Source organism: Podarcis gaigeae (genome assembly GCF_964106915.1).
Source record: "Podarcis gaigeae genome assembly, chromosome: 8".
In the NCBI taxonomy this organism is placed as follows: Eukaryota; Metazoa; Chordata; class Lepidosauria; order Squamata; family Lacertidae; genus Podarcis; species Podarcis gaigeae.
In genome coordinates, this window is record NC_139684.1 from 89,755,652 (window position 1) to 89,766,734 (window position 11,083).

Here is an 11,083-nt window from a genome sequence, read left to right on the forward strand (position 1 = left end):
GTGCAAATGTTTAAATACAGTGGAACCTCTACCTGCAACCTCTACCTGCAACCACAAACCACAAAAAATGGGTTTGGGTCCTAAGATAATTTAAGGCAATTCATTGGGGAAGATGCTTAGCGGCAGAACGGCTTCCTTGGTTGCAGAAGGGCGCAGGCTCGTTTCTTGGCATCCCAGGACCTCCATGCACACTGCACAGGCCTGCGCCCGGGGGAGATGACTTCATTGCTGCACTGCTAAAGCAATGTATTTGTTTTATATCCCTCTGTCAAGGGGCCAGGCTGGCAGACATGGGTCTCACTATTTCTTAGGTAGGCTAAGTGGCAGTGATGGGCCCAAGATCCCCCAATGAGCTTTAAGGCCAAGTGGGGATCTGAACCTTGGGTCTCCCAAGTCCTAGTTTGGACACTGTAATATTCATGATCCCCCACTTCTGCAGCTTCACTCATCAGCTTTCCACTTCCCCCAAGTCTTTGTATAGTAATAATTTATTATTTCTACCCCACCCACTCTGAGCGGCTCCCAACAGAATATTATTAATAATAATAAAGCTATAAAACATCAAATATTAAAAGTTTCCCTAAATAAGGCTGCCTTCAGATGTCATCTAAAAGTCGGATAGTTGTTTATTTCCTTGACATCTGAAGGGATGGCGTTCCACACGGCAGGTGCCACCACCGAGAAGGCCCTCTGCCTGGTCCCCTGCAACCTCGCTTCTCACAGTGAGGGAACCCCCAGAAAATCCTCGGAGCTGGATCCCAGGATGGAGACGCTCCTTCAGGTATAACCCACCCCTCACCATCCAAAGTTACAGACGGCGTGAGATCAGCTCACCTCGCCTGAGAAATTCACCACCTTAAGTCTATAAAGGCGTAATGGGAATTGATAAGCCTTTCTGAAAAGGAGGAAGGCAAAGTTCGCGCTGGCAGAGGAGGCCTGCCTCAACCAGAACGGGGTGCTGAAGTTTCTGTGCGCTTCCTACACGTAAGTAGACCACCTGCCCTTGCCTTTTCTGGGCGCTGCTGCTTTGCTGGCGAGGGAGAAGGATCCTGTTCTTGAACCTTGGCCCTCTGAATCATCCTTCTGCAAATACACCCCTTTGGGCTGAGTGGCGGCTGGCTGTGCCTATAAACCTTGCATTCGCTTGGGGTTTACTGCTCACCAGCATGGCTCACGCAATCTCGGAAGTGATTCTTATTTTAGAATATTTTCTGCCCACGGTCACCTTCGAGCCATTTATGCTGTTAATGTTGGGGAACAGGCATTGTTAATAGGCCACCTGCGCGGGCGTAGGCTGTGCAATTACGGGAAAAGAGAGAGAGAGGTGGTGTTTGCTTGCCATCTACATACCTGCGACCTTTTGATGTGTCCCTCTTCTGCCAGCTCCCTACAGTTTAAAATAAGGGCTTTCCCCACACACACTTTTGGAACTTTTTTGGGGGGTAGCCCCTGCCCCCAAAATATAGGAGGGCTCAGCACACACAAGCTGGCGCCCCTGAAGCTAATAGATACATTACGTTTGGGGAAAAGGAAGGCCGGGTGGGGGGAGGAAAGTGAGTGGAATCCTTGATTCTGACATAATATTACGTAATTGTTAAAATGGCCAGGTGGAGCAGACAGAGGTGGGAGGAGGTTCCGGGAGGGGAGAAGTCAAATAAGGCAGCCAATGGAGGAGACCTCCTCATCTTGCCCCCCCCCCTTTCTGCTGCAGCCAGGCAGAAAAGTTTGAAGGCTCATGTTGTGTCCCTTGTGTCAGAAACAGCCACCTGTAAGGTGCGCTCGTGAAGCTCTGCGTGTTTGCGTGCTGGCTCAGGGGAGAAAAATACGACCCCAAGCAGCTTGCTAAGGGAAAGGCTTCCTTCCCCTTCTCTGGAACACTGGTTTAATAATAATAATAATAATAATAATAATAATAATAATAATAATAATTTATACCCCACCCATATGGGCAGCTTCCAAGAAAGTATTAAAATACAGTGGTCTGTTAAACATTAAAAGCTTCCCTAAACAGGGCTGCCTTCAGATGTCTTCTAAAGCCTATTGTTCTTTTCTTTGACATCTGATGGGAGGGTGTTCCACAGGGCGGGCGCCACCACCGAGAAGGCCCTCTGCCTAGTTCCCTGTAACCACTTCTCGCAGCGAGGGAACCAGCAGAAGGCCCTCGGAGCTGGACCTCAGTGTCCGGGCAGAAAGATGGAGGTAGAGACGCTCCTTCAGGTATACTGGGCAAAGGAGGGTGAGGGCTTTCAAGGTCAGTACCAACACTTTGAATTGTGCTCGAAAACGTACTGGGGGCCAGTGTAGGTCTTTCTACATATCTGGAATAGTTTTATTACCAGACTGGGTGCCAAGCAGCTTCTGTAGCTTGAAGCGGTGCCATTCAGAAAGCAGTGCTATCACTTCCAGGCTGCTTCAGGTTACAGATTTGACTTGTCCGTCGTCAGCTGAGAATTCCAGAGCAGAGGAAGCTGGAGAGGGCTGTAGGCCGGCCTTTCCTAACCTGGCGCCTTGCAGATGTTCTCGAGCTGCAACGCACATCTGCCCCAGTCACCCTGGCTGTGCTCCCATCAACACCAGCATCACATGACTGCGCTCGCTGATGGGAGCCATACTCCAAAGCACCTGGAAGGCAAAGATTGGGTTGGAGTGTCCATTTCTTATGAGATGCAGTTGTGCAGGAATAGGGGCCAAAGGAAGATCAACTGAACAACAACAACAATAATAATTTATTTATTCCTCGCCCTTCCCAGTTCAAAAACCAGGCTCAGAGCGGCTAACAGCAAATTTAAAACAATTAGAAAAGCAGAATAAAATACAATATACAAACATGAATAACAATAAAATTCAAAAATCAGTTTAGGGGAAATAAGCATTAGATAATCCCCAGGGCTAGCTGGCTGAAGTGGTCCTATTTGGGCCAGGGAGGAGGCCAGGGGAGAATTAGCTGTGGGGTCTCAGAACGGGTGATCTTCATAAAAGGGGAAGGGGAGGGAAGAAAAGGGAAATAAAAGATCAGGCTGAATTCAAGTTAAAGGCCAGGTGGAATAGCTCTGTCTTACAGGCCCGACGGAAGGAGGCTTAATCCTGCAGGGTCCTAGTCTCATGGGACAGAGCATTCCACCAGGTCGGAGCCATCACTGATAAGGCCCTGGCCCTGGTGGAAGATAGTCTGACTTCCTTAGGGTCTGGGACCTCTAAACTGTGGTTATTAATGGACCTTAAGGTCCTCTGTGGGGCAGACCAGGAGAGGCGGTCCCGTAGAAGAAGAAAAACCAGCTCTCCAATGCTATGCACTGAGGATCTCCACTGTACAGAGGATGAAGTCTTAATCCTCATTTTCTGATGGGAAACAGTCCTTGACACCTTTCTTCCATCTATTTGCACGTGATGGGCTGCCAACCTTCCAGGGGCAAACTTTTGCAGATATTTATTCCCAGGCCCAGGGATAGTTTGAAAAGCCTCCACATTTTCTCCCTCTTCTTAGCAACCAGTAGCTGTGGATCTTCAACCCTTTTAATACCCTGTGGCTGACAAAAGCGATGCTCTCCCTGACCAGAGGTAAGAGGAATAATTTGGTTTTAGGATGGGTATACTTACCCGAAGGATTCAGAGGTTATTATCTCAGGATCATAGCCCAAGTTAGTAAACCATTCCGTGAAGAAGGATGTCTGCTGCTGTGTAGATGTCTTCAGGAATATTGAACATCACTTCCCCACATAACACCAGTTGCAAAGAAAGGAGAGGGAGGGAGGGAGGATCACTTGGTCCTCAAAGGCCTTGCCTCTCGGCTAGGTGGAATTCAGTACTAGTCATACTGGCTGGTGTGCCCCTTTTTGTTCAGCCACATCTCCCCACTTCCTTAAAGGGTACATGAGTTTCCCCCTGGGTTTCTGCACTTGCTGCAGAGGGATGTGGGGGGCAGAGGGGGTTCGGCCAACTGGGAAGGGAGCCCATCTAAGAGAAGGATACCTCTGCTGCCTTGCGGAACAGCTTCAGGAGAAGAAAAGGCTCAGGAGCGAACCCTACACAAATCCGGAGTCCCTAAGAAGGCGGTTGGATGGTGCCTTGTACACCTCCTTCCAAGACACAGGTGGCGCTGTGGTCTAAACCACAGCCTCTTGGACTTGCTGATCAGAAGGTTGGCGGTTCGAATCCCCGCGACGGGGTGAGCTCCCGTTGCTCGGTCCCAGCTCCTGCCAACCTAGCAGTTTGAAAGCACATCAGTGCAAGTAGATCAATAGGTACCACTCTGGCGGGGAGGTAAACGCCGTTTCCGTGCGCTGCTCTGGTTCACCAGAAGCAGCTTAGTCATGCTGGCCACATGACCCGGAAGCTGTATGCCGGCTCCCTCGGCCAATAAAGCGAGACGAGCGCCGCAACCCCAGAATCGGCCACGACTGGACCTAATGGTCAAGGGTCCCTTTACCTTTACCTTTACCTTTACACCTCCTCCCAGCAACTCCTGCAGCCAAGCTGGTGCCAAATGTCTTGCTCTGCTTTCCTTTGGCTGAGGGGGGCGGGCCTTGTCGTCTGGGCAGCCCACCACCTCCCTACACCATGCCCAAGCTTCCACCCCGGGGAGGATGCTAACACAGCCGTTTGACTTCACCCCCGGAAGCACACTCTGTTGTCTCTTGAGACAGATGGATGCCAACAAGTTTTCCCCAAGGGAGTGCAGCAAGGAAAAGGGGACCTGCAGGTCCCCTGTTGTTTATACACTTCAACCCCCCCCCCCCACGAGCCCATCGGGACTGGAAAGTCGGAAAGCAGGGAGCCCAAAGAGCAGGTGGAGCCACAGCCAAGGACAGGTGGAGCCAAGGAATACTAGTTTTGTCCGCATCCTCCTCTGTTGAGTTCCACCTGGTCTAAGGAGGAGGAAGGAGGTTGACAGCCAGGGCCACCGACTACAGTGGTGCCCCGCAAGACGAATGCCTCGCAAGACGAAAAACCCGCTAGACGAAAGGGTTTTCCGTTTTTCGAGGTGCTTCGCAAGACGAATTTCCCTATGGGCTTGCTTCGCAAGACAAAAACGTCTTGCGAGTCTTGTGAGTCCCCCCCCCCCCTTTTTCTAAGCCGCTAATCCGCTAATCCGCTAATAGGGATGCTTCGCAAGACAGAAAAACCGCTAGACGAAGAGACTCGCGGAACGGATTATTTTCGTCTTGCGAGGCACCACTGTACATTAGTTGCAAATTGAAAGCAGGCAGCTGGGGCTGGCTGAAGACACCCTGAGGTGGGTGGGCAAGGTCCCCGTTCACCCTAAAGGACCAGCCGCCGCTGATTCTAGCAGCGGCCGGGGGCATCTGATGTGGGATCTGCCTTTTGGCTGCTCCCCTGCTCTTCCTTTTGCAGAGTTCCAGAACAAAGACGACGCCTACTGCTTCTCCTTAGCCAAGGCCCTCTACTGCGTGTCCTCCCCAGTGACGGTTGGGTTTTATGCACCGTGGGGGCACTGCAAAGCCTTCCTCCTGGACAGGATCCGAGGTGAGTACTCGTAAGGTGAAGACCCATGAAAGGAAGGGCTCACAAAGGGCGGACCTTGGTAATAGTCCAACCTCTCCTGGTGCCGGTTTTAGGAAGGTGGTGTGAGGCTCTGGCAGGGTCCAAAGCCTTCCTATCTCCTTCCCGAAGCCCAGTAAGTGCTTGTGGGAATGTTCAGGGAGGCAGGAGAGGGTATATAGTATATTCATATCCTTCCTAACTTGCGCTAGCAAGTTCCTTTACTTAGTAGAGTTTCACATTCCCCTTTTAAACGCACAGTGGATAGCTGGTTGCAGGCTTGTCTAAGCCTCCCACTATTAGGTTCCTGGTAAGTTCCCTTACCAGCTCCTGCCATAGCTGTCAACTTTTCCATTTTCTTGCGAGGAATCCTATTCAGAATAAGGGAATGTTCCTTTAAAAAGGGGAAAAGTTGACAGCTATGGCTCCTGCCAACCTAGCAGTTCGAAAGCACATCAAAGTGCAAGTAGGTAAATAGGTACCACTCCGGCGGGAAGGGAAATGGTGTTTCCATACGCTGCCCTGGTTCACCAGAAGTGGCTTAGTCCTGCTGGCCACATGGCCTGGAAAAACTGTCTGCAGACAAACGTCGGCTCCCTTGGCCAGTAAAGCGAGATGAGCGCTGCAATCCCAGAATTGTCTGTGACTGGACTTAACTGTCAGGGGTCCTTTAGCTTTACCTTTAAGTTCCATTATATCCCTCTTAAAAGAATAAACACATGACAATCTTATTTAAAGTCAATAAAAGAAGTTTACTCACAGTATCATCAGTTCCCAGTGGGATCCCTGAAGGCAGACTTAGTTACAAAGTATATACATGTGGATCTATCCCATATGGGGATAATCCCAGTGTCCTCTGGTGGCTGAAAGCCAACAGAGCATATCATGCTAAAAAGCTGCTCCAAGGATGAAGGAAGTCAAAGAGAGAGAGAGTGCTGGGTGACTTGTCCCTTTTGTTACCTGGGCAGGTAAGGTCACGCCCACCTCTGGTCACATGCAGAGGAAGTATGTCCCAACCAGGAGGAAACAGGAAGTTTTCGAATGGCTGGACCAAACGTTTCCCCCGCATGTCCACTCTAGGAAAACAAGGAATGTTGTACTTGACTGCTGCTTATGTGTCACATCCCACAGTGCTTGCCTGGCTTTGGGAAGGAGGAAGAGGGTTCTATGACCCGGTCAGAGCCCTCACGCCTCCCCCCAAAGCTAGGGAACTGCTCGCCAGCCTTTGAGAGGGCAGCCTCCATGGCTGAATACTTGGTGCCACTGCTTTGTTCACACTGCCCTAAATCCGCCTTGTTCACAGAATGCCTGTGGAACTCATTCATACTGGATGAGGCAATGGCTAAGAAGAGCAGGAGTGGCTTCATGGAGGTTGGGGATGAGTTAAATACTGTGGAGGGCAGGGCTATCAAGGGCTATGTGTCAGGAGAGCAAATCGTGTTTATCTCCATTTCCAGAGATGCCCCTTCAAAGTAAGTGGCACATGCTGATTTTCAGCATTTGTTTTTCTTGACGTAGAATTTGAGTTTCACTGGTGCAATGCTTGGATTTCATTTATCTGATGCACCAAGTAGCTTTTTCACTGTTCTCGCTTTCCCCTACCAGAGGCAAAACGCACTGCTTAGAGAGATGGAAATCATTTAGAGAATAATGTTTTAAATAAATAGCATGTAACTCTCAGAAAATAAAGCAACGAAACAATTTACAGATGAGCTTGAAATCACACCAAAGGGTGAGAGTGTACGGTTTATTCAAGCATGACGTGTAAGAGGCCTTGCAGAATGGGAAGATACAAGCCGCCCTGCAGCTGCGTCAGACTCAAGTCCAGCATCTTTTTCTCACAGTGGCCAACCAGATCCCTCAAGAGAAAGCCCAAGGGCACGAGTGCTCCAGCACTTTCCCCGCCTGCAATTCTCTGCCTTACCCTCCAAAAAATGGTCTAATCCCAGTTTAAAACCTTTTAAATGAAAATTGGGTTTTACCATAGAGCAGGCGTCAGGCGAGTCTCTCTGAGAAGGCTATTCCAAATCCGAGGTGCCACCACCAAGAAGGCCCTCTCCTTTGTTGCCATGTACCTCAATTCACTTGGAGGTCACACATGGAGTGAGGACCGGGAGGGGATCTTAAACTTTGGGTAGTTAATCAAAGTATTGTATGATCAACAGAAACCAGGACAGACCCTGGTCGGCTGGGATACAGTAGACTCAGTCTCTGGTCTGCTTCTCTTCCTTTCCCTCTAGAATACATGCGCCTTCAGTCATGGAAAAAAGACCAGCAGGAATTCCAGCGGACCGGACTGAAACAGCGAGGGACTTCTGGGTGGGATCTGGTCTCCGTCATCTTCCTCATGATCTTCTACCACCCCGTCCTGACACTGCAGCACCGGCAAAGGAAAAACGTCCAGCACATCTTCATTCATTTCAGCGCCTGGGAATACGCCGGGAGTGACCAGCTCTGGGCAGGTCTGATCACTGCCCTGTGCGACGGCATCGAGAGTCACTTTGGCCTTGTCCCCGTGAGCGTCTACAGAGCTGTGGGCAGGAAGTGCGGCCTTGTCGAGGCCCCTCTGAGCCAGGAGTGGATCAGCAAGAAGTACCTCTGCCTGCCGCTGTGGGCTGCCATCCTCTTGGTGGTGGCCGTGGCTGTCGGGGTCGGGGCCCTCATCTTTGTTTTCGGCATCCCCACTGGCAACGCTTCCGGGGACGCCATTGCTGTTGTCGAGGGCCTTGGGGCCACGGCGGTTGGGATCACGGCTGCGGCATCCGTCCGGATGGCTATCATGGTGGTACGGAACGTCATTGTCACCCAGAAGGCCCAGCTGGAGAGGCAGATGAACCGAACGGACCTCAGCGCCCAGCTGGGCTTCATGAGCAACGTCAAGAGGGAGGTGAAGATCATTGCCAAGTTCCTGAAGTTCATGGAGATCTTCCAGCGGAGGAAGCTCAGGGTGGTGCTGGAGATCACCAGCTTGGACAACTGCAGCCCCGACAAAGTGGTGGGCGTCCTCGACGCCATGAACATCCTCCTCTCGGACTACGAGGCGCCCTTCGTCTCCATCCTGGTGGCCGACCCCAGCGTGATCGTGGACTGCGTGGAGAACTCCTTGTACATGAAAGGCATGGCCAACAATGGCTACGAGTTCTTGAACCGCATCATCACCCTCCCGTTCTCGGTCCCCAAGATGGACACCCACACCAAGATGCAGCTGGTGAAGTCTGCCGTCGACTTCAGGGAGGAGCAGGAGAAAAGCCTGGAGGATGAGGAGGGAGAAGGGGACTTTCCGCAGGAAAACCAGAGGAGGCTGAATTCTAGGTCGCCCTTGTGTTACGATTCCACCAGCCGGAAGGCCCCCGAGCGACACACCGATGGCAGCTGTGTGCCTCTGGTTGTCGTGAGTCCCAGACTGGAAGCGCCTCCCCGAAATAGGTGCAAGAAAGGCTTCAAAGCCAAGGACCTGATCCAGGAGGCCTTTGAGTTCCTGCTGGACGACAGCATGAAGGAGTACATGACGGACAACATGGTGCAGATGAGACGGATCATCAACACCATCTCCGTCACTGTGCGTCTCATGGCGACAGAGGTCCCCCGGGAGAAGCTGTGTCCACGCAAAGTGGCCTCCTGGGTGCTCCTGGCCAGCCAGTGGCCTTGCCGGCTGAGCTGGATCTTGCAGTGCATTGAGGACGATGAGCAGGTGGGCCGGCTGGGCCTGGGCCAAGGCTGCCAGCTGGCTCCCCACCACTTCCTGTGGGAGGTGTACGAGAAGTACATGGACGAGCTCGACATGCTCAAGGGCCAGCTGGAGAAGCTCTTGGAACTGGACGGCGACCCCGAGCTCTTCCACAGCTTCCTGTGCCACAGGTTCCAGGTGAAGGACGCCAGCTTCTTCCTGCCTTACACGGTCAACCTGGACTCCTCCTTGAAGAGGCACATGGAGCTGCTCCGGGGCAGCCGCAGCCTGAAGCGAAGCACCAAGAAGGGCCACGGCCTCTCCAGATGCGTTCTGCTGGGGCTGTCGGTGGACGAGGTCTGCAAGGAGGTAGGAAATCACTGCCTTGTGCAGGGTCAACTTGGAAGCATGTTGAGTAAAGAGGAGGATGCCCAAGCAGCAAGGAAGTATATAGTGTTAGGGCTTCCTGCCAAGGCAAACAAAGGAAGCGATGCCACAGAGTTCTCTCTAGCAAATTTCACAGGAAAGCTCTGTGAACCTCATTCCTTTCATGTGCCTGTCTGGCAAAACATGGGTTGCTGCTTTGACTGCAGCAATGTCCCATAGATCTATCCCAACCTGACTAGGAATACACTCTAGAGAAGTATCCCTTGTTTTGTACCTCAGCTGTTTTTCCCTGGCTGGGATTTGGCCTTCAGCTCTGATTATACCTGCCTGGATGGAGACACTAGCTTATTTGCGTAAAATTTACATTGGTTGCCCTACCCACTTATTGCCTCTGGCCCCACCCACCATGGTCATGTGACCTTTGGAAGGTTGCCCAACAGGGAATATGGCCCCTAAACAGAAAAACTTCTTGCCTTCCCTATGTGTGGGACAGTGTTGAGGGACGTGATTGTGAGTTTCCACCTCTGCTTTTTGTTCTTTTCCAGATGGACCAACTTGGCTTGAAAGAGGAAAATTCCCAGCGGTACAAGGAGAGGTTGAGGCAGCACCATCTGAACGGACGCGCCCTGGCCTACAGCGACAGGAACGAAATCAGAGATGTCCTTGGCATGGGTCTTGGGGAGTGGGTGACCTTCAGTGCGTATTTCCTTGGGTCAGGGCCCTCTCAGGCCCCTTCGACATCGTCTCCCATGGTGATGTTCGGAAAGAAGACCTACTTAGGCGTGCAAGAGAATACGCCGAGAGGAAGCTCCTGGTCCCTGAACTTTTCCAGGGAAAATAACCAGCTCAACCAGGTTCTGTGCACCTGAGACATGCTGGAAATTGCTACTGGAATCTGGAGCAAGAGATGGACTTGATACAGCCACTTCAACATTTATTTATTTCTTATAGAAAGGAAGCGCTGTGGTCCCTAACTCCAGAAATAAAAGTTCAGCAACTCTGCCTGAAATCCTCAGGTCACTGGTGTGATTTATTTACCCACAATCTGCATAAGATACAATCTATTTAATCAGTTGGAAGATTCAGGATAAGCAAAAGAATGTAATTCACAAAGTGAATTGCTTTGAGGGTGGGGGTTTTTTTGGGGGGGGTTAAAACTAGGCAGTATATACATTAAATCAGTGCTTTTTTCCCCTTAAAAATGTTTAGGGGTACTCTTGTTTTCCTACTCATATTGAAATACTTTCCCTCAATTAGGCCAAACTTAGATCCACAAAATGTTTAGGGGAATGCGTACCCCTATGTCCCCCCAGAAAAAAAGCACTACATAAAATACATAAATAAACTATGGCATTTGATCCCACAAGCGGGAGTGATGGCCACAAACTTGGACGGCTTTTGAAAAAAGGACAAGGTGACACATCTGTGAACCTGGGTGTATGGGAGAGACGCCAAAGTCAGACTGTGGTTTTTGTGTAACACTGAAAAAGAAGCTCAAGAGCTGAGATTCTGGGAGCTGTAGAATGAGAC

General features: G+C 51.0%; 1 protein-coding gene across 2 annotated transcripts; it reads left to right on the forward strand.

Annotated features, from left to right (window-relative positions):
* Positions 1-907: 907 nt before the first annotated feature.
* Positions 908-10,562, forward strand: LOC310851409 (NTPase KAP family P-loop domain-containing protein 1-like). 2 transcript variants are annotated; one of them, XM_083753780.1, is made up of 5 exons: positions 908-984; positions 3,485-3,558; positions 5,353-5,484; positions 7,740-9,535; positions 10,099-10,562. In XM_083753780.1, exons 2-5 carry the CDS (start codon positions 3,540-3,542, stop codon positions 10,420-10,422), a joined length of 2,271 nt encoding a protein of 756 aa, XP_083609906.1. In that variant the 5' UTR covers positions 908-984; positions 3,485-3,539; the 3' UTR covers positions 10,423-10,562. The 2 variants fall into 2 exon arrangements, with proteins under 2 accessions (XP_083609906.1, XP_083609905.1); XM_083753779.1 differs by lacking the exons at positions 908-984; positions 3,485-3,558 and having other exon boundaries at positions 5,189-5,484.
* Positions 10,563-11,083: the final 521 nt, after the last annotated feature.

Excerpts from the sequence above, each read along its gene's own strand:
- LOC310851409 (XM_083753779.1), top strand. The coding sequence starts at position 5,307 with ATGTGGGATCTGCCTTTTGGCTGCTCCCCTGCTCTTCCTTTTGCAGAG. Across the intron at positions 5,485-7,739 it reads CCTCCTGGACAGGATCCGAG|AATACATGCGCCTTCAGTCA; the intron begins GTGAGTACTCGT and ends CTTTCCCTCTAG. Across the intron at positions 9,536-10,098 it reads TGGACGAGGTCTGCAAGGAG|ATGGACCAACTTGGCTTGAA; the intron begins GTAGGAAATCAC and ends GTTCTTTTCCAG.